Source organism: Xenopus tropicalis, chromosome 1 (genome assembly GCF_000004195.4).
Source record: "Xenopus tropicalis strain Nigerian chromosome 1, UCB_Xtro_10.0, whole genome shotgun sequence".
NCBI classification, from domain to species: domain Eukaryota; kingdom Metazoa; phylum Chordata; class Amphibia; order Anura; family Pipidae; genus Xenopus; species Xenopus tropicalis.
The window spans coordinates 16581678-16604718 of NC_030677.2; the positions used below are offsets into that span (position 1 = coordinate 16581678).

The 23041-nt window shown below is 45.7% G+C and overlaps 2 protein-coding genes and 1 long non-coding RNA gene across 4 annotated transcripts in view; 1 reads left to right on the forward strand and 2 right to left on the reverse strand.

Moving 5' to 3' along the window:
- Positions 1-5964: 5964 nt before the first annotated feature.
- LOC116408427 lies at positions 5965-6827 on the reverse strand. The gene is made up of 2 exons (XR_004220916.1): positions 6761-6827; positions 5965-6133 (listed from the first exon to the last, which is right to left on the reverse strand). It is a non-coding gene; the product is annotated as an uncharacterized LOC116408427 (long non-coding RNA).
- A 7638-nt stretch (positions 6828-14465) lies between these two features.
- Positions 14466-15714, forward strand: LOC116408425 (SET and MYND domain-containing protein 5-like). 2 transcript variants are annotated; one of them, XR_004220915.1, is made up of 3 exons: positions 14469-14589; positions 14779-14849; positions 14921-15714. XR_004220915.1 is itself a non-coding variant. In XM_031895283.1 (2 exons), exons 1-2 carry the CDS (start codon positions 14474-14476, stop codon positions 15075-15077), a joined length of 273 nt encoding a protein of 90 aa, XP_031751143.1. In that variant the 5' UTR covers positions 14466-14473; the 3' UTR covers positions 15078-15714. The 2 variants fall into 2 exon arrangements, 1 of the variants encoding a protein (XP_031751143.1); XM_031895283.1 differs by lacking the exon at positions 14779-14849 and having other exon boundaries at positions 14466-14589.
- A 459-nt stretch (positions 15715-16173) lies between these two features.
- LOC116411657 (serine/threonine-protein kinase mig-15-like) overlaps positions 16174-23041 on the reverse strand; it is a 13161-nt gene continuing 6293 nt past the window's right edge. The window contains exons 13-14 of the mRNA XM_031904407.1: positions 21948-22052; positions 16174-16230 (exon numbers count right to left, since the gene is read on the reverse strand). Coding sequence (XP_031760267.1) covers positions 16174-16230; positions 21948-22052 — 162 coding nt within the window. The remainder of the gene's footprint in view (positions 16231-21947; positions 22053-23041) is intronic.

The following is a 23041-nucleotide window of genomic DNA, read 5'->3' on the forward strand; positions in this document are numbered from 1 at the left end:
CCGGGTATCCAGTGAGGGAATGATATCTATCCTGTGAGCAGGCTGGGTGCCAGGCCGGGTACCCAGTGAGGGAATGATATCTATCCTGTGAGATGGCTGGGTGCGAGGCCGGGTACCCAAAGAGGGAATGATATCAATCCCGTCAGCAGGCTGGGTGCCAGGCCGGGTACCCAGTGAGGGAATGATATCTATCCTGTGAGATGGCTGGGTGCCCGGCCGGGTACCCAGTGAGGGAATGATATCTATCCTGTGAGCAGGCTGGGTTCCAGGCCGGGTACCCAGTGAGGGAATGATATCTATCCTGTGAGATGGCTGGGTGCAAGGCCGGGTACCCAGTGAGGGAATGATATCTATCCTGTGAGCAGGCTGGGTGCCAGGCCGGGTATCCAGTGAGGGAATGATATCTATCCTGTGAGCAGGCTGGGTGCCAGGCCGGGTACCCAGCGAGGGAATGATATCTATCCTGTGAGCAGGCTGGGTGCCAGGCCGGGTACCAAACGAGGGAATGATATCTATCCTGTGAGCAGGCTGGGTGCCAGGCCGGGTACCCAGTGAGGGAATGATATCTATCCTGTGAGCAGGCTGGGTGCCAGGCCGGGTACCCAGTGAGGGAATGATATCTATCCTGTGAGCAGGCTGGGTGCCAGGCCGGGTACCCAGTGAGAGAATGATATCTATCCTGTGAGCAGGCTGGGTGCCAGGCCGGGTACCCAGTGAGGGAATGATATCTATCCTGTGAGCAGGCTGGGTGCCAGGCCGGGTACCCAGCGAGGGAATGATATCTATCCTGTGAGCAGGCTGGGTGCCAGGCCGGGTACCCAGTGAGAGAATGATATCTATCCTGTGAGCAGGCTGGGTGCCAGGCCGGGTACCCAGTGAGGGAATGATATCTATCCTGTGAGCAGGCTGGGTGCCAGGCCGGGTACCCAGTGAGGGAATGATATCTATCCTGTGAGCAGGCTGGGTGCCAGGCCGGGTACCCAGCGAGGGAATGATATCTATCCTGTGAGCAGGCTGGGTGCCAGGCCAGGGTATGATATCTAGCAAAGCACTGATAATATGGGAACATAAATACTGCAGCGCTTGGTGTATAAGATGCACAAAACAAACCTTCCGAAAGAGCTGAGCCTTCAGCCGATAGGATTCGTACTCCTGTCTCCTCTTCTCTGCCTCTCGTCTTTTCTTCACTTCTGGGAGCTGCTCATAAATCCTGGGAACAAACAGCAACAATAAGTCCCAGAATTACCCCCTCCAAGCCCAAGGAACATGGGTCTCTCAGCAGGCGAGGAATTACAGGAGTCGCAGCTGTACAGACGGACCCCATTACAGCCTTGCCTCAGAGCTCAGTACAATGCCAGCAGTACCTTGGGTTTAGTGAATCCTTATAAGATTCTAGGCCTGAACACTATGCAGCACCCTGGGCAGACTAAAGTCTTTTTGGAGAAGGTTTATTTTCTTTTCATTTCTTGGCAGGGCAGGCAGGAGGAGTGAGCAGGGCAGGCAGAAGGGGTGAGCAGGGCAGGCAGGAAGTGAGGGTGCAGGTGGGCAGGGCAGGCAGAAGGAGTGAGCAGGGCAGGCAGGAAGTGAGGGTGCAGGTGGGCAGGGCAGGCAGGAAGTGAGGGTGCAGGTGGGCAGGGCAGGCAGGAAGTCAGGGTGCAGGCGGGCAGGGCAGGCAGAAGGGGTGAGCAGGGCAGGTGGGCAGGGCAGGCAGGAAGTGAGGGTGCAGGTGGGCAGGGCAGGCAGGAAGTGAGGGTGCAGGTGGGCAGGGCAGGCAGGAAGTGAGGGTGCAGGACAGCTGAGAGGCAGGAGATAAAATATAACTGGGGCTTAACTCACCTTTTGGAGTGCTGGACCATTTCTTTCTTAGGGATCATTCTGTTCTTCTGGTTTAACCTGTAGTCTAAAGAGAAAGCTCTGGTTCATATGGAGCAGCCACAGAGTGCAATAAGACAATAAACACAGCCATAAAACTACTTATATCACCTAAATTACCTAAAATTCTTAAACTGTTGCTGATTGAGATGGCTTATATGAAGATAATGTAACACTGCTTAGTTACACACTCAAACACCCAGATAAGCAGAGTGTTCTAGAAAGGGAAACCCCTATATAAACAGAAACACAAATCCAACATCTGAATCCTCTGAGCAGCCCTGTTTCTATTCAGCCCTATGGCACACTGGTGGGTTGTTCCCAGAACCTCCCATGGAGCATTACGAGCAAGAGTGTAACATATAAGAGGCCTATGGGTTGGCTGCAAGAGAAGAGCAATATGGCAGAGAGAGAACGTGAGCTGTACAGGCCACGAAACATACGTGTCTCGAGGTGGCTAAAGCACGGGCAGCTGTGCCCCAAATATATGAGCTGCGGGCAGTGGGAATAAAAAGAAATGGTGGAGTTATCACTTTCCTGCAAAAAACATGCAGTTATGAGACAGTCAGTGCAGTAAGGCAAGAAGAGTCAGTCACATTTGGTATCTGGGCTGTCTAACATTCAATTACTGTTAAACTACAAGTCAGTGAATGCTGGGCGTTGTAGTTCATTAACAGCTGGAAAGTGGATAAATTATGGGGGAAACAGGCAGCTATACAGAAGCAAACTGACACCTATTTACTCTCATTTTCTGTACCTGCTTCCCCCAGATGATCTTTCACATACAGTAGGGAGAATAAATAAGTGAATCCAAAGTTACCTGTTCAGGACTTACTCAGGTACAGAGCTCTTAATCTCTGCATATCCCTCTCCCGGACTGTTCTCTGCCCATGGTCAGATAGGGCAAGTCAATCCAAATTCCCCCCCCATTCAAAATAAGCTGTACTTCCTACCCCAGGGCTGCTCTGTTTGGCCAGGTAACTAGGGTGCTATTGGATCCACTCTAGTGACAATATACAGTGTACAAATGACACCTAATGGCAGGATAAGGAGGCCGTGAGTGACCTCTCACTAAATCTCACCTTGCAGCTGCTGCTGCGCTGTCTCCCACTCGCCTGCTTTTGCCGGTTGGTTGAATAGTTTCTCTCTTTCACTCTGGAAAACAGTCTGCAGTTTGCGCTCCTCGGCTATAAGGTGCAAGCGCTTCACCCTCTCCCCGGAGCGGAATATGAAATCGGGTCGGTGAGTCTTCAGAGATTCCTGGACCGAACATTTCCAATTAGCAAGTGACACTTACATTGTGCTGTAGTTTATCTGCAATATGTGTGTGTGAAATATACAGAACCTATAGGAGTAAGTACCATAGGAACCCCCACCCTATAATGCTCAGCAGAGGCAAACAGAACCAGGAACAGAACACACAGGGTTTCCCTCTGCTCTGCAGTCCCTCCTAGGAACTGGGAAGCCACAAATACTCTTCAACTTAATGTTCTATCTATTCTGGTGCTATTGCCACAGTAGCAGGAGAGACCATTATGCTGCAGTTAAACTCTGAATCTCAATAAGTGGCCAATAAGTCTTGCCACGTGTTCTCACTTTAAGGCCTATGACTGGGCACTTTCGATAAAAAGGTTCGATTGCAGAGTTAACCCCTTGCTGAGTGATAGAGGAGAGACTTGTTAGCTCCTTGGGCAAGTGCTTACCTGCAGAGTAACTTTGACAATTGGCTTCAGTGCCTTGTTCTCAGGGGGATCCAAGTGGGATCTATTTAGCTGGTTACATAGTTACATAGGGTTGAAAAAAGACCAGTGTCCATCAAGTTCAACCCATCCAAGTAAACCCAGCACACCTAACCCACACCTACCAATCTATACACTCACATACATAAACTATAAATACAACCAGTAATACTAACTGTAGATATTAGTATCACAATTCCCCAACCTCACTGCCCTCACCGTGAGGAACCCCCTACGCTGCTTCAAATGGAAGCTCCGTTCCTCTAATCTAAAGGGGTGACCTCTGGTGCGTTGATTGTTTTTATGGGAAAAAAGAAGATCCCCCAACTGCCTATAATCCCCTCTAATGTACTTGTACAGAGTAATCATGTCCCCTCGCAAGCGCCTCTTTTCCAGAGAAAACAACCTCAACCTCGACAGTCTAACCTTATAGTTTAACCCTTCCATCCCCTTAACCAGTTTAGTTGCACGTCTCTGCACTCTCTCCAGCTCATTAATATCCTTCTTAAGGACTGGAGCCCAAAACTGCCCCCCATACTCAAGGTGAGGCCTTACCAGGGACCTATAAAGGGGCAAAATTATGTTTCATCCCTTGAGTCAATGCCCTTTTTTATACAAGACAGCACTTTATTTGCTTTAGTAGCCACAGAATGACACTGCCTGGCATTAGACAACTTGTTATCTACAAAAACCCCTAGATCCTTCTCCATTAAGGACCCCCCAACACACTACCATTCAGTAGATAGTTTGCGTTTATATTATTTCTACCAAAGTGCATAACTTTGCACTTATCAACATTGAACCTCATTTCCCAGTTTGCTGCCCAGTTATCTAATTTTGTCAAATCGCTCTGCAAAGCGGCACATCCTGCATGGAACTTATAGTTTTGCACAATTTTGTGTCATCAGCAAAAATAGAAACAGTACTGTCTATGCCCACCTCCAGGTCATTAATAAACAAGTTAAAAAGCAAAGGCCCAAGGACTGACCCCTGCGGTACCCACTAACCACACTGCTCCAATTAGAAAATGTTCCATTTACCCCCACTCTTTGTACTCTATCCTTCAGCCAGTTCTCTATCCAATTACAAATATTATGTTCTAGGCCAATATTCCTCAATTTGATCATTAACCTTCTGTGAGGTACTGTATCAAACGCTTTAGCAAAGTCCAAGTAGATCCCATCAACTGCCATTCCAGCATCAAGGTTCCTACTCACCTCCTCATAAAAGGCGACTAAATTAGTCTGGCAAGATCTGTTACGCATAAAACCATGCTGGCACAAACTAATAGTATTGTGAACTGCAATGTATTCAAGTACCCTATCCTTATTACCCCTTCCAGAAGCTTTCCTACTACTGATGTCAGACTAACAGGCCTATAGTTTTCAGGCTGAGAACGGGATCCCTTTTTAAATAATGGCACCACATTAGCAATCCGCCAGTCTCTCGGCACCATGCCAGACCTCAATGAATCCTGAAAAATTAAGTGAAGAGGTTTGGCAATCACAGCGCTCAGCTCATTTAATACCCTGGGATGAATCCCATCCGGCCCTGGACCTTTGTTTACCTTTACGTGTTCAAGTCTCTTTTGAATTTCCTCCACTTTTATTCAGCCATAAAGGTTTTGCTTTGCAATGCCTCTCCTTGCTTACAAGGGGGATATACTGTTGTGTATACCTGCAAAGCAATGTTTTAAAGATGTTCCATTTTCCTTCTGTGTCTAACCCCATGAAAAGCCTTTCCCAGTTGACACATTGCAGAGATGCCCTTATACTGGCAAAGTCTGCACGTCTAAAATTGAGCGTTTTAGTTACTCCCTTATAGCGCTGTCTCTGCAGCATTATCTCAAAGGAGACCATGTTGTGATCACTGTTCCCCAAATGCTCACCCACACAAATGTTAGAGATGTTTCATTATTATTAGATATCACCAGGTCCAAAATAGAGTCATTCCTAGTGGGTTCTTGAACCGCCTGAAATAAAAAGTTGTCATTTAGCATATTTACAAACCTACTAGCTTTTTCTGACTTAGCCACCCCATTACTCCAGTCAATGTCCGGATAATTAAAGTCCCCCATAATAACAACTTGACCCAGTTTTGAAGCCTCCTCCATTTGCAACAATAGCTGGGCCTCATCCCCCTCATCTATACGGGGTGGTTTATAACATACACCAATGATCATTTTCTTTGTGACCTTCAGCCCTACTGAAATTTCTACCCAAAGAGATTCGACGTTTTCATTGGTAATGTCTTTATTACATGGCTTTAAATCTGACTTTACGTAAAGACAAACCCCTCCACCCTTTTTAATCACTCTGTCCCTCCTAAAAAGCGTATAACCATTTAAATTCGCAGCTGGTCACGGACTTCCTCCACGTTCTTCTCTCGCAGGGGTTCCCTCCAAGGCTTTGTATTGGTCAGAGGCTCGTACCAACTTACACTGGGGCCTTTCTTCATGCCAGACCTATTCTCCTTTCTTGAGTCCGATTTCAAGTCCTCAGTTGGAACAAACCAACTCAGCCCTGCAGGAAGGTGCATGTGTAAAAAGTAACCATGTAGGACTACTTCTTCCCCCTCATAGAGTGACCCAACAAATCCTCTACCCTAACAAATATGGGGAACTAATGTATCCCTGTGCATCCTATAGTTCTATTACAAAGAACTGCGTTGATATAACAGCAGTAGTATATCTTACAAGGGGATTGTAAATGTAACAGCCACGTGCAATTTCTGCGTAACCGACACATAGTAAAGAATGACTCCAAGGATTCCCATCAAACCTCCTGTCTGTACCATTACCACCTTGTAATGGGCTGTACATATAAATAGCACTATATGAAGATCTACATGGATATCAAATCGTCATATAATATGTCGCCACCAGAGGGCACTGTTTAATAGTCTGGGCTTCAATTAATAAATACACCCATACAAAGCAAACCAAATTCCACCTGCAGAGTAACATGAATGTATACTGTATGAATATAGAATATTTTACCCTCTCTGGTTCAAGAATTGCCCGCTTTTAAGCAACTTTTTATGCCATCAAGGAATAAATCTCCTCAATGAAAGGATGCATGGGGAGGAGATAGAGGGGGATAAAACCACATTATCATCATATTACAAACCTGAGCCAAAAAGCAACTAACCTTGTGCTGCGACCTGCTTGCTCCTCCCACCTCGCTGAGTAAAGACACTGCTGTCCCAGAAGCGCTCACCTTCTGTCCGTGCCCCTGGGTAAGAGGTTTATGGGGGTCTCCTCTTGGCGAAGGAAAAACTGTGCCAACATCCCTTGTGTTTTTCTTAGTAGCACTATTTACTATTTCCAGATTTCCTGCAGGAATAACAAACAAAATGGCTGCTGATCATTACAGAATTGGTGCAAACAGGGGACAAGAATCTAATTTCTTTCATTCTCTGTTATATAGGCTTAAAGGGTGCTCATCTTGAACTGAGACCATTTGCAATTGGTTTTAAATGTATTACTTTTTCTCCAGTTTGGAATTTCATCGGCTATCTGGTTGCTAAGGTCTTGTTTACCTTAGCAACCAGGCAGTCGTTTAAATGAGAGACTGGAATATGAATAGGAGGGGGTCAAAATAGAAAGATAAAAAATAAGTAAAAATAATAAGGTCATAGAGCAATAGTTTTTTAGCTTCCGTAGTTATTGCCCCCCCCCCCCTTTGGAAAGCTGGAAAAATTTAGAAGAGGAAGGGAAATAATTTTCAAACTATAACTAAATTATTTAATCAGGATCAACTGCAAAGTTGCTAGGAATTGGACATTCTATAAAATATTACGGTACACATTATCTGATCTGCAAACTATGGCTGGCAGGAAAAACATGGCTGCAGTCAGAGTCAGGAGAGTGGCATTTCAGTGGGAGAAAGGAAGTGAATGGGAAACTGAGTGGCGTGGGGAAGGGAACCCACCTGCCTGAACACCTTTGTTTAAGTACTTGTTGCTCCTTTTGCTTTTGAGGGCTGGTCTTGGTTGCCAAGAGCTGTCAGACGTGGAGGCAGAAGATATGGATTCTGGGGTCTTCATTAAAGATAAAAAAAAAATAAGAAACATAATGAGTAATCCCCATTTAGTGGCATGACAGCAAGGGTCCATTTCAGCATAACCAGGCTATGTGAGGAGATAAAAAGGCTACGTAACATAATATACATAATGTAAACTACAGCACACATACTTGGACAGTTCTTACGGAATAATGCAACTATAAATCCCAGTATCAAGAGTCAGAACTAACAGGAATAAAATGGAGTCTTTACCTTATTTAAGCTTCTGTGAAGTCCCCCCGTGTCTATTCTGGCGGCAGGGTTCCTGCTGGGCTTGCCTGTGCTTTCTTCCGAGCGTCTCTTCTGAAGGTCGATGGCGCTGTACAAGCGGGAGAGCCGGGACGATGGACAGACCCTTTCAGGACCGAAGGCGTTAATAAGGCGTATGGTGTCTATGGTAGAAACAGAGCTGGATACCGTCTTTAGAGTGGAGCTGGATTCTGATGTCTGTGTAGTCACCTCGCTGCCTGTTTGTGTAGCCGTTCCTGTTTCAGAGGGGGCGCTGTCGGATTTGGCGCTTTGGAGCAGTGGGTACAAGTCTGAGCCTACAGAGCTCTCATCAGCATGACTAGTAATGTCTATCTCATCTAGCGAATATCTGCCCCCTACATGAAGGCCTGTTCCTGAGAGCTTCTTGTCATACCATCTTTCTCCTTTATGGCCACTGCCCTCCCAGCTTCTCTCTTTCACATGGTTCTTGCTTTGCTCTAGGTCAGCAAGTGGTTCGTCCTTTGCCGAGTGTGGAGAGTGGGAAGAGGAATTGTGAAGGAGCCTGGCTAGGCGATCTAGCCTCTCCACCAGTGAAAGCTCATGATTGCTCTTGGATTCCGACTGCTGAAGCTTTTTCCTATTTGTATAACGAGCCCATAGATCATCCAGACTCTGTTGGGACAAAACACAGAAAGAAATCGCCAGCGTTCGGTCTAACCCACGCTGTAGTGTTGACCAGCTGCTAGAAACACACTATTGTACCAGCGCTCGGTCTAACCAACAATCTGGAGTTGACCAGTTGCTATAAACGATAAAAAGCCATTACTTATACACAAAGAGAAAGAAAGTTTGCCAGCACTTAGTTTGCCTTTAAAAATAATTTTTACAAAAAATGAGGTGTTAGTACCACACTTTGGCCAAAATATGTAAGCTCACGTGCCACGTCAAGGCCCCTCATTATACGTGAGTCCTACACTGTCTAATGACTTTGAGTCTGTGATGCAAATAAAATAAAGTTCCCCAGAAAACAATGTGACTGAGTATTAAGACCTATTGCACCTACCTTTAGCTCAGAAAGGCTCTAGTGGGAAAGCAGGGAGCTTTTAAGCCCCAGCTCATTAGCACACACATGAAAGTGATTCATTGGTTTAAAGGCTACATAGCAGCGAGAAGCAAAATTTGGCTACAATTTGTACACAAAACACAGAAAGAAATTGCCAGCGCTCGGTCTAACCCACGCTGTAGTGTTGACCAGCTGATAGAAAAACACTATTGTGCCAGCGCTGTTGGGAGACAGAGCTCTGATCCAGAGTGGCCTGGGACTTGTGCAACCGCTTATGGCCATCAGACTCCCGAGTCACAGACATGTAGCGGCCATTGGTATAGGAATTCTCACCGTTTCTTCCATTGGTGACAGACCTGCCACCAAGTGAAGTTGGAGAGACCTTTCCAGGCAGTGGGCTACTCCCAGTGACTTTAAGGCTGGGAGAACTTTTTGAAAAAGGAAAAGAAATAGTTTTAGCATTTCTTAGCAAAGAACCTTCAGCTGGACTGTTCCACCTCAGGCTGGGGCTGCCATCACGTCGCTGGTCCCTGTTGAAATCTATTTCTGGCGTTAAGGGGAAGAATTCATTATCCTCAGTGTGGCTGGAGAGAAGGGAAGGCCTTTCCCTCTGATTATCTAATCTGGAATCGCGTTCATATTGAAAGTTTCCTTGTGTAAGAGCAGTACGGGGAGCTTTAGTATCGGAACCCATCTGATGCAGCGTATGTCGTACAGCCGACCTTGTTGGTAAAGTCTCTATAAAATACAAGACACTGTTAGTAACAGGTTCAGACTTGGAGTCAAAATAGGCCCAATAAATAGTGAGTGTCTATGGCATCTTACAGCAGCCCCTCTGGCATTTGCCAAAACCCACAGATTGCCAGTCTCGGCCTGGTTATGAACCATACACAATTAATACAAGATGCACAGTTCAGCTTTGCATGGGATAAAATCTAGGAATCTACGTTCTGAGGAACATCATTGGATCTCTTATGTGTAGTTACCCAGGCACAGAGTTTAGGTAAGACTTTTTCAGAGGAAATAGAAATCAAGTACCAATACTGAGGCACATTATGTACCTTACACAAGGCACAAAACCTTTGATAAGAGAAGAGCCAGTAAAGAGAGGTGGTATTAAATGCTACAGACTTTGCAAATATCTAAGAGAACCCAGAGCCATTGGAGCCCAGAAACAGTACAACCTGTGTAAGAAGGTTCTGCTCACCTGAGGCATTTCCTTTATGTGGTGCTGTGCTTGCTTCCCAGGCCAGCTTGGGGCTGGAGCCTTTGCTGTATATGCCTTCTTTATGCCGGACCAGTGCCGAATCGGATAGGCTATCCATGCCAGAGCCCAGCACTTCCACTGGAAATTTGGGTGAAACTGCATCATTGGAGCCTTATGATAAAGACGAAGTGGAGACTGTTGCAGGAATACAGACTGTATGGGCAGCCCACTATGTTTACTCATAGGGAAAACTATTAAACATTCATTTTATATTCTATCATTAGCTACAAAACAGTAGGCGGAAGTTTTATCCAGACTAACCTGTGTGGGAGCTCTCTATGGTGCTGACAGGAGAGATCCTGGATAACCCATCAGTGTAGGGAACATAGAACAACTCAGGGCTCCCATGAGGTCTGTATGGCACGAGCAAAGGTTGATCTACAACAAAAAGAATGAGGCACAATCTTTCAAAAATTCTCGTCAACTTCATATGGTAAGTCATATTTATAAATATATTACAATAAAAATATGATGGGATAGGACGGTATAAATAAGTAATATGCAGAGAAGAAATGTGCAAATACTAATCTATACCTCAGGAAAAGAATGGTTTCTGTCAGTCGGGACGTGCAATAAATTTACAATGTAACTGCACAATAAGACTTACCAGTGGCTGGGGAGAGTCGGGCATGGTATAAAGGCTGCCTCTCTGGAGTGGTGTTGGCTGTTACATCTGGAGACCTGGATATTATATCCTTTTCTCTACTGTCAATAAATATCTCAGCAGAGAAGGTTGTTTTGGCTGTGCTCTCCATGGTTATCTGTGTCGTTGCATCATGTAAGGGAATGCGGCCGAGCACCACAGATGCTGCACTCTCTGGCGTAGATAGGGAACTCACAGGTGGGCGAATGCCACTGTCACTTGGATTTGTGTGCAAATGGAGGGAAGATAATGTCAGTTTTTCATCAGCAAGATCTTGTTTTATTAATGCCCCCTCCTTCCCTGGCAAGTTTGCAGCACGTGATGGGGACAGATCAGGTTCCTGCAGCTTGGCCACATTATTAACACATGCAGAGCCACTCAGGAGCTTTGGGTCAAAGTCGAGTTTCTTGGAGTCCTCCTGTTTGGGGGAGATTTGAACATGAACACACGATATGGCTTTTCTAGCTGGAGAAGCAGCAGCAGCAGCAGGGTGGCTGGCTGGCATACAGGGCTCTGTGCGATATGAACTGTGTTCTGAATGGAAGCTCTGATCTAAGCCAACGGTTAGAGGAACATCTTCATGGAAGTCAGGGTGGCTATAAGGAGTGATTTGTGGTGCCACAGAGGTAATGCTGCCCTCATTATCAGTGCAAGTCAGGTTACATAGTGCAAAACTGTTGTGAGCATGAAGGCTGCATTCGGATGAATCAGGAGTGGGACTGTGTTGCCAATGTCGGTATTCAGTAGCCAGATGGGAGGCCGGAGTATCCTGAGGAGCCACTACAGGTGTGTCTGATACAGAAAGAGACTTAGCTGGTGCACTGAGGATCAGTTTGTTGGGATCAGACCCATCATGGCTGCGTGGCCGCACAGCGGGAGAAGTTTCTGCACGACACGTCCTTTCGGAACTGGAGGAAAGGGAAAGAGGAGAGCTGCGTTTGCGTGATGAAAAGGTAATGGATGTAACTGGCTTGGAGGATTCTCCACTCAGTGGTGGATAAGCAGGAGCCCCCTGTTGGCTCAGTTCCCTCTTTGTGCCGGAAGCTTCTCTGAAATCCAAATCTGTCAACTTCAATGTCTGGGGCACAAAGGCCTCTTCCAACAGGCGAGACTCCTCTTTCACTTAGGTGTGAGCATTCTCTTTGTTGAATGTTTCTGCAGTTGTGAGAGGTGCCAACTGTTCCGGAGCTCTCTCGAGCAACTTAGGGTGCATTCTAGGACTGGACTGACCGAGGTCAGGTGACGGAGTCATGTGTAAACGAAAAGGTTCCGACTTCCTCCAGTGGTCAGACATCCTGTCAGCATTGGCACGGCATGGATTCTGCAGGTATAAACAGTATTCACTCACATTGGGAGAAAATAGGGGGAAAAAAAAGAGATGTGGCCATTTCACGTACATGGAGCGCCTAAAACGTTTGCTGCAGTCTAGTAAATGTAAATAGAACTAAAATTGTAAATGTTTTGGCTACAGAATGAATGAAAGGGCTACTGACCTAGGAGAAAAAAGGTTGTCAGTGTTAGCAGTTATTCAGGTAATTTGGTATGTGTAAAGGTGCTGAGACCTGAGGAAGATGGCTGTGTTCCTCCTGTAACACTTACCTGTCCCAGCTGTGACTCCTTTGCCCCCTCTATTAACTCTCTCTTAATCTCTTCTATTCGTCTCCTGTCCTCATCATTTAGAATTGTCTCCGTAATGGAAGAACAATTGGCCAGTTTCAGCTGCAAGGAAGCTATGGATACAGAGAAAAAAATGGATTAGGACAAATGCAAGGAATAACACATGCAAAAAAGCCACCTGTGTTCTGAATCCTTTTCTAACACTGCTGCTCCCCCCCCCCCCCCCCAAGTACACTGGGCACCTGAATAGGGTTTTGCAAAACAGACAACACTTGTTCTCAGAGAGACTTTTCTATAATTATACCATGGCAGCAGTGAAGGATAAAAAGAAATGAACAGAAGCCATTATATAGTGCTCAATGAACTTTAGTAATGCTTGGTGTAAACTCTCCTAGGTGTAATAGCCCCATTGCAGGCAAGAAAGGGATTGTATCCACAAAAACCTCAAGTGACTTGGTTTATTGGATAGGTCCCCACTGGGAACCTCCCAATCAGCTCAAGGTACAGAACTCTGACTTTAATTGGGCTGCTCATTCCCACTGCTAGGGTAAGGGGCTTGGTCCCAAACTAAGAAGCCAGACAGGGAACATTACTGGTCTTTGGAGAGCAGGCACATAAGGTGGCCATACACGTAAAGATAAGATCCGCTCGTTTGGCGAGGTTGCCAAGCGAGCGGATCTTCTCCCAATATCCCCACCTACTTGTGGCCGATATCGGGCAAATGTGGGCCAGACGATCAAATTCTAACGGCGGCAAAGGCACAGTCGGTTCAGGGACCACATCAACGAGCCGACGTGGCCCCCCTCTCAAACAGCTTCTCTTGTTTAAACTGTGGAATGGGTTGGTTTTGGCCTTCTAATTCTTTTTCCAAATCTGTGCTATCTTTAAATTTGTCAGTGCTGGCTAGAGAATCATCCCAACCCACTTTTACTGGGGAATCTTTCATTTGCAAGTTGTCATACGTTAGGCTGCTGCTTAGAGAGGCATCCCATGATATCTCTGGCAATTGACCGTCTCCCAGGCTGGTAAATCTGCTATTCCCAGCAGTAGGAGCTACGGAGTCACTGGTTTTCAGCCACATTGGTAAAGAAGAGCTAGAAATGTCTTTAACCCGAGAAGAGAATGAGTAGCCATGAGCTGACTCATCAAAACCAACAGTTTCAGCTTCTGCCAGCAGTTTGCGTATCTCCTTCAGAGTCTTTGAACCAACAAAATACAAAAATAAGACTTGCAGTGAATTCCATTGTTCCACAACTGTCTAACCTTCATTATTACCTCCTAAACTACAGTCCCCTTACAAATGCAGGAAGGGAGCATTACTGACCAATTAAGAACAGTTAGAAAGGTTTGATGTCATTGGTGGCACATTTAGAAAAATAAAATATAATCATAATTAGTTTAGGTAAACACCATTAGCTCATAGCCTGTACAGAGAGATATCATAAAACTATGGCACATAGGGATTCCTCTGTACTAAGCACAATTCAGCAGGAACAGCCCCCTAAGTTTGCTCATAGCCTGAACAGAGAGATACCATAAAACTATGGCACATAGGGATTCCTCTGTACTAAGCACAATTCAGCAGGAACAGCCCCCTAAGTTTGCTCATAGCCTGTACAGAGAGATACCATAAAACTATGGCAGCATAGGGATTCCCCTGTACTAAGCACAATTCAGCAGGAACAGCCCCCTAAGTTTGCTCCTCATAGCCTGTACAGAGAGATACCATAAAACTATGGCAGCATAGGGATGTCCCTGTATTAAGCACAATTCAGCAGGAACAGCCCCCTAAGTTTGCTCATAGCCTGTACAGAGAGATACCATAAAACTATGGCACATAGGGATTCCCCTGTACTAAGCACAATTCAGCAGGAACAGCCCCCTAAGTTTGCTCATAGCCTGTACAGAGAGATACCATAAAACTATGGCACATAGGGATTCCCCTGTACTAAGCACAATTCAGCAGGAACAGCCCCCTAAGTTTGCTTCACGGTGAAGATGTTTCATACTCCCTTGCAGGTAACCATAGCTGTGTGCCAAACGCAGAGGCCTCTTTTCCAGACAACAACTTTATCCTCCATCTCACTGCTTTGGAAGATATCCAGCCTGGAGAGGTACGTTTAGCATTGAGGACTCCCCCCCCCCCCCATTTTATGCTGTAGCGGAAATAATATGGTCGCTCTACGCCACACGTATAAAGACAAATATAGTATATTGCAGGATCCCCTCATTGGGGTATTTATCTCTATATCTGCCATATTCTGTTGTGCCCATATGTCCCCCTGTATGGCTTCTCTCCCTAGGAAATCTGCATTAGTTACCTAGACTGTTGCCAGAGGGACCGCAGCCGGCACAGCCGCCAAAAGATTCTCAGGTACCATAGTCTTATTATAGCGATGTATAGAGAGTCTGTGGAACCCGCCCCAATGTTCTCTTTCTGCCCAGGGAGAACTACCTGTTCGTGTGTTCCTGCCCCAAGTGCCTAGCGCAAGCTGATGACCCCGACATCACGTCCGAGGAAGAAGAGGAGGAGGAGGATGACGCTGAGCTGGAAGGGGAAGCAGAGGATGCAGAGCTGGAGGATGAGATGACGGACGTGTGAAATGAGAACTTTGTCTCCGCCCCTTTCCATCATGTCCAATCACAGACCAAACTGTTCAACTCTCTTCCACTGCCATTTCTAGTCACTCACTTGAGCTGTTCCCAGTCGGAGCATTGTGATTGGTTGAGCCAGTTACCGGCGGAACACTCATTATCCGTCATTTGTTGTGTTGCACTTGGAATGTTTCATTTGCCCCAGCTTGTGGGGGGTGGACCTCCTACTTCTTTATGAGCCCCCATACTGTATGCCACGTGACCCCACTATGCTGGTCTGCATGTCACTGCCCAACCATATTCCTTATGTGCCGCATACCCACTGTAGCCGGGGGGGCGCCGGTGGGGGGTGCAGCAATAGGCAGCGCTTAGGATTTCTGTTTGCCCAGAATGATTTTTGCTTGATTTGTAGATCCCCCCAGCTTCCAGGTGTGTAATAGGCAACTAGATTCCTTATTATATCATAGCCGCCTCTCTCAGCCCGGTGCCACCAACCTCAGTACCACACAGGCATGTTTCATCTCTGCACTGCCTGCTCCTCTCAGGAACAACACCCCAAGTCCGGCCAAACACAACAACTACACCCAAAAACAAAACAAACAAACAAAAAAGCAAATTAAACAACATTTTGGAGGAACAATTTAGCAAAATATTTGTTCTTTTTTTGTTTCAATAGTTTTATTAGATATGATAACAATTAGTTCTGACCAAACTCGCTCTGTGCCTGTGCCCCTCCAAGTGGGACAACTGCCGCTTAGTTGAGGAAATCCGTGTGTGGCCTGTGCATATCTTTATAATGGGTACAAACAATATCAGCACTGCCCTCAATCACAATAGGCTTCTAATACTAATGAGTACAAAAGTCAGAGACCCTTTGACATTGTGGTGTAATGGCGAACATACACGGGGCAATTAGTCGCCACAACTTTTAAAAGTTCAGCGACTAATCATGCAACTTAGTTGCTATAAACTAATATACAAGTAGCGACAAATTGCATGTTGTTTGCGCTGTGACTGTATAAAAAGTTGCAGTGACTAATCGTCCCGTGTGTCTTCGCCCTTAGGGTAAAGGTGGCCATACATATGCCAGTTACAATGATCGTTCATCTTGGAGCTTCTGGCTTTTTCAGGTGATGCCAAATAGCAGGGGGGGGGGGCTCCTGTTACAAAAAGGGCCTATAAAACTATTAATATGAAAACCTGATTGGTCGCTGAGTGAGCCCACAGTTTATGATTTAGAATTTTATTCTGTAACTTCAAACTGCTGTGATTGGAATGTTCTTGCCCGCAGAAGGGTAAATATATAGGGAATAATGTACCCCCTATTGTAAATTATAAGGATATTATAAGCCACAGAGGAGTTCCATAACCATGGCACGAGTACTTTTATACAGCTCATAGAACTCCGAGGGAACTTCTAATATCCTTGTATTTTTTCAACGGGGGGGGGGGGGTACATTATTTATTATAATACACAACTTTTCTTTTAATTGATAACATCACTAAGCACCTTTATAAGGATAAAATTTACAGGATATTAATGACTTTTGTGTATTATATAAATCTGGGGGAGTATGACCTGCTGATAGGGCTGGGCTTTTTGCTTGAAGAGGTGAGCCACTGCCATCAATGTGTGTGAAATGGAAACATATATATACAATATACAGGTCATTTCCCTATGGCACCAAACTGTAAATAATATTGTTATAAACGGTATTTAGTGATGTCATTTCTGTCACATGACTCACTACGTGACCTGTATATATAATTTCTGTCACATGACCTGTATAAAAGCACTTGGCCTCGAATCTTTATAAGGTCATAGAACTCCTTGTGACTTATAATATCCCTATATGTTACAATAGGGGTACTTTATTCGCTATATATTATAAGGAACTCCTCCTTATAATATCCCTATATGTTACAATAGGGGGTACTTTATTTACTATATATTATAAGGAACTCCTCGGGGGCTATATATTATTCCTATTATATATATGTTACAATAGGGGGTACTTTATTCACTATATATTATAAGGAACTCCTCTTATATATCCCTATATGTTACAATAGGGGGCACTTTATTCACTATATATTATAAGGAACTCCTCTGTGACTTATAATATCCCTATATGTTACAATAGGGGGCACTTTATTCACTATATATTATAAGGAACTCCTCGGGGGCTTATAATATCCCTATATGTTACAATAGGGGGCACTTTATTCACTATATATTATAAGGAACTCCTCGGGGGCTTATAATATCCCTATATGTTACAATAGTAACATAGTAACATAGTAAGTTGGGTTGAAAAAAGACATACGTCCATCAAGTTCAACCATAATGCCTATACCTAACCTGCCTAACTACAAGTTGATCCAGAGGAAGGCAAAAAACCCCATCTGAAGCCTCTCTAATTTGCCTCAGAGGGGAAAAAATTCCTTCCTGACTCCAAGATGGCAATCGGACCAGTCCCTGGATCAACTTGTACTAAGAGCTATCTCCCATAACCGTGTATTCCCTCACTTGCTAAGAATCCATCCAGCCCCTTCTTAAAGCTATATAATGTATCAGCCAGTACGACTGATTCGGGGAGGGAATTCCACAACTTCACAGCTCTCACTGTAAAAATCCTTTCCGAATATTTAAATGGAACCTCCCTTCTTCTAAACGGAGTGGGTGCCCTCGTGTCCGTTGGAAGGACCTACTGGTAAATAAAACATTAGAGAGGTTATTATATGATCCCCTTATATATTTATACATAGTTATCATGTCACCTCTTAAGCGCCTCTTCCCCAGTGTAAACAGACCCAACTTGGCCAGTCTTTCTTCATAACTGAGACTTTCCATACCCTTTACCAGCTTAGTTGCCCTTCTCTGGACCCTCTCTAGCTCAATAATGTCCCGTTTGAGCACTGGAGACCAAAACTGAACAGCATATTCTAGATGGGGCCTTACCAGTGCTCTGTAAAGGGGAAGAATAACCCCCTCCTCCCGTGAATCTATACCCCTTTTAATACAGCTCAGAACCTTGTTTGCCCTTGCAGCTGCTGCCTGGCATTGCTTGCTACAGCCAAGTTTATTATCTACAAGGACTCCAAGATCCTTCTCCATTATGGATTTGCCTAGTGCAGTCCCATTAAGGGTATACGGGGCTTGCATATTTTTACATCCCAGGTGCATGACCTTACATTTATCCACATTAAATCTCATCTGCCACTTAGCTGCCCAGATTGCCAGTTGGTCAAGATCCTGCTGCAGGGATGTCACATCCTGGATAGAATTGACTGGTCTGCAGAGTTTTGTGTCATCTGCAAACACTGATACATTACTCATAATACCCTCCCCTAAGTCATTTATGAACAAATTAAACAAAAGTGGACCCAGTACAGAACCCTGAGGGACCCCACTGAGAACCTTACTCCAAGTAGAGAATGTACCATTAACAACCACCCTCTGTACCCGATCCTGTAGCCAGTTTTCTATCCATGTGCAAACGACTTCACTAAGACCAATAGACCTTAGCTTAGAAAGCAGTCGTTTGTGGGGAACGGTATCAAATGCTTTGGCAAAATCCAAATAGATGATATCTACTGCATCCCCACTGTCCAGCTTCTTACTTACCTCATCATAAAAAAGCAATTAAATTGGTCTGACATGACCTGTCCTTCATAAAGCCATGCTGATTACTGCTCATAATGCCATTCTCCACTACATAATTTTGAATGTGATCCTTAACAAGCCTTCAAATAACTTGCCCACCACGGATGTCAAACTTACAGGCCTATAATTGCCAGGCTGAGATCTTATTCCCTTTTTAAATATGGGAATGACATTCGCCTTCTTCCAATCACTAGGTACCATACCTGATGAAAGAGAGTCTGAGAATATCAGAAACAAGGGCCACTGCAATTCTGCCCCTAGCTCTCTCAGTACCCGAGGGTGTATTCCATCTGGCCCCGGTGCCTTGTTTACATTTATCGTGTGTAACCCTTTAAGCACCATATCCTGCGCCAACCACTGTGTAGTTGGAGCTGAGGCAACAGTGAAGCTATTGGGTGGGACTTGTCCCACTGGCTCCTCTACTGTATACACAGAAGAAAAGAACTGGTTAAGCACATCTGCCTTTTCTGTATCCGCTGTAACCATATTGTTATTATAACTCAATGGGGCCACACCCTCAACCTGCATCTTTTTACTATTAATATACTTAAAAAACTTTTTGGGGTTAGTCTTGGCCTCGGCCGCGATGCGCTCCTCATTTTCTATCTTTGCCTTCCGGATTGCTGTTTTACAACACTTGTTATAGTGTTTATATTAATTAAACGCAGCTACTGTCCCCTCTGATAGGGGGCACTTTATTCACTATATATTATAAGGAAATCCTCGGGGGCTTATAATATCCCTATATGTTACAATAGGGGGCACTTTATTTGCTATATATTATAAGGAACTCCTCGGGGGCTTATAATATCCCTACATGTTACAATAGGGGGCACTTTATTTGTTATATATTATAAAGAACTCCTCTGTGATTTATAATATCCCTATATGTTACAATAGGGGTACTTTATTCACTATATATTATAAGGAACTCCTCAGGGACTTATAATATCCCTATATGTTACAATAGGGGGCACTTTATTCGCTAATATATATATATATACTCATTATTATCAGTATCAACCTCCATATGTTGATAATAATCTCCCTGCAGTGATCCCCAAAGGAAACACAAAGCTGTAATACAGTCCTGAATGTCCCAGTAAAGATAAAATGAATTCATACGACGCAGTCAATGTAACTTTACACAAATAAGGACAAAAATGTTTACACCCTATCAGCCAGTTGGCAGCAATGGGCACCTGTAGTGATTCTGTTGTAAATAGTGACTGTTGTGCCAGAGGGCCCGTACCAGTTTCTCTGTGCCAGAGGGCCCCGTTGCCCGTTTCTCTGTGCCAGAGGGCCTCGTTACCCGTTTCTCTGAGCCAGAGGGCCCCGTTGCCCGTTTCTCTGTGCCAGATGGCCTCGTTACCCGTTTCTCTGTGCCAGAGGGCCCCGTTGCCCGTTTCTCTGTGCCAGAGGCCCCGTTTTCTCTGTGCCAGAGGGCCCCGTTGCCCGTTTCTCTGTGCCAGAGGGCCTCGTTACCCGTTTCTCTGAGCCAGAGGGCCCGTTGCCCGTTTCTCTGTGCCAGATGGCCTCGTTACCCGTTTCTCTGTGCCAGAGGGCCCCGTTGCCCGTTTCTCTGTGCCAGAGAGCCCGTTGCCCGTTTCTCTGTGCCAGAGGGCCTCGTTGCCCGTTTCTCTGTGCCAGAGAGCCTCGTTACCCGTTACTCTGTGCCAGAGAGCCTCGTTGCCCGTTTCTCTGTGCCAGAGGGCCTCGTTGCCCGTTTCTCTGTGCCAGAGGGCCTCGTTGCCCGTTTCTCTGTGCCAGAGAGCCTTGTTGCCCGTTTCTCTGTGCCAGAGAGCCTCGTTGCCTGTTTCTCTGTGCCAGAGAGCCTCGTTGCCAGTTTCTCTGTGCCAGAGGGCCTCGTTACCTGTTTCTCTGTGCCAGTGAGCCTCGTTGCCAGTTTCTCTGTGCCAGAGGGCCTCGTTGCCTGTTTCTCTGTGCCAGAGAGCCTCGTTGCCTTTTTCTCTGTGCCAGAGAGCCTCGTTGTCTGTTTCTCTGTGCCAGAGAGCCTCGTTGCCTGTTTCTCTGTGCCAGAGAGCCTCGTTGCCTGTTTCTCTGTGCCAGAGAGCCTCGTTGCCTGTTTTCTCTGTGCCAGAGAGCCTCGTTGCCTGTTTCTCTGTGCCAGAGAGCCTCGTTGCCTGTTTTCTGTGCCAGAGGCCTCGTTGCCTGTTTCTCTGTGCCAGAGAGCCCCGTTACCCGTTTTTCTGTGCCAGAGGGACTTGTTACCCGTTTCCCTGTGCCAGAGGGCCTCGTTGCCTGTTTCTCTGTGCCAGAGAGCCCCGTTACCCGTTTCTCTGTGCCAGAGGGACTTGTTACCCGTTTCCCTGTGCCAGAGGGCCCCGTTGCCCGTTTCTCTGTGCCAGAGAGCCCTGTTACCCGTTTCTCTGTGCCAGGGGGCCTCGTTACCAGTTTCTCTGTGCCAGAGGGCCCCGTTACCAGTTTCTCTGTGCCAGAGGGCCCCGTTGCCCGTTTCTCTTTGCCAGAGGGACTCGTTACCCGTTTCCCTGTGCCAGAGAATCCCGTTACCAGTTTCTCTGTGCCAGAGGGCCCTGTTGCCCGTTTCTCTGTGCCAGAGGGCCCCGTTACCTGTTTCTCTGTGCCCTGTGCCTTTAGCAGGGACAGAAAAGCCTTAAGAGTAAAGAGTGTTTGTGCTCTTAGTGCTCACTATCCTACCAGGGAGGTGGCCCCCAGCCAGCAATAGGCCCAAGAAGAGCCCCCATTGCTCAGATATTTATTTAAAAATGGGGCAATTAAAAGGGCAAGAGAAAGAGATTTTTTTTAAAGTATCTATCTATTTCTTTTTTATATTTTTCTTTTTGTGTTTTTTGCTCCTTTTTTAAAATAAATATCAAGTGCAAGTTACAATTTTATTTATTCAAGGTCTTCTTATTTAGGATGCACCTTTCCTATAATTGACCGATAAACCAATGATTCAATGGCCATTCTATGGGTGTCACTTAAGCACCTTTCTTGTTTCCTTACTGGTTGCTATGGTCAGTGATCATGGCAACTCCAAAGGCCTCTGCCTAATACAAGTCTCTATTATTGGTGGCTTTAGTATCGAATGAATTCGTATGTGGAAGCAGAGAGATATTTGATGAACAATAGATGGTTATAGTCAATGCATTGTGGAACTATAATGAGAATGAGCAGTCCCCTTACCTCTGTGCAGCAGTTGGGCAATGTTCTTTGCACACCCCTCACCCTGATCTCTCCAATGAAGGGGTGGGACAGAAGTTGCCTTGCAGACGGTCTTTCGATGGTTCTCTCTGCAGGCACTCGGAAATGAAGAACCGAACTCGTCCGCTCCTGGAAAAAAGAAACGGTGGCAAATGATATCATATATCATAATTGTTCATGTTACATAATCTCTTCATTTCCCAGAGTTCACACGTTTAACAGTTATAGAATCAGCACAGCCAAGTGCCTGTAACCATTATCCCCTCTATAAATGCCTCGCTGCCCAATCACAACAACAGGCAGATAGGGGCTGTTCGAGACAGCAATAGAGGGTGAGCCCATTACTTACGAACCCTGAATTATTAGGGTCATTTTACCTGTGACCAAATTTCTGTCTCTCTGGTTTGGCCAACATCTAGCCCGGCTGTATTGGCTGCCAGATACGCCGGCCCAAGATCTCAAGCTCAGCACGAGAGTGCATTTGTGCATTCAAGCAGCTACACATGTTACACATCACCTTCACCTTATTTAAGCCGGACTGGACACTTAATAGGCCCCGGCATTTCATATACACAAAACAGGCCCCCCAGCCCAATAAAAAGTGATTGGCTATGGCATCTTACAGCAAATTTACCTGCCCTCATTTACCCATTTATCCCTTTCCCCACCTTACTTTACTCATATCTCAATGTCCCCCTCACCATAACTTCTACTTGCCTATTTCCTACCTTTCCTGACTCTCTTTCTCATTCACACACCTATTAACCTTTCCATGTTCCCGAATCTCCCGCCTAACTGCCTAATTCCATTTCCCCACCCTCGCCCCTAATTGCCTATTCCATTTCCCCACCCTCTCCCCTAACTGCCAATTTCCATTTCCCCACCCTCTCCCCTAACTGCCTATTCCATTTCCCCACCCTCTCCCCTAACTGCCTATTCCATTTCTTCCACCTCTCTCCTCACTGCCTAATTCCATTTCCCCACCTCTCCCCCTCACTGCCTATTCCATTTCCCCACCCTCTCCCTCTGCCTATCCTCCACCACTGCCTATTCCATTTCCCCACCCTCTCCCCCTAACTGCCTATTCATTTTCCCGCACCCTCTCCCTAACTGCCTAT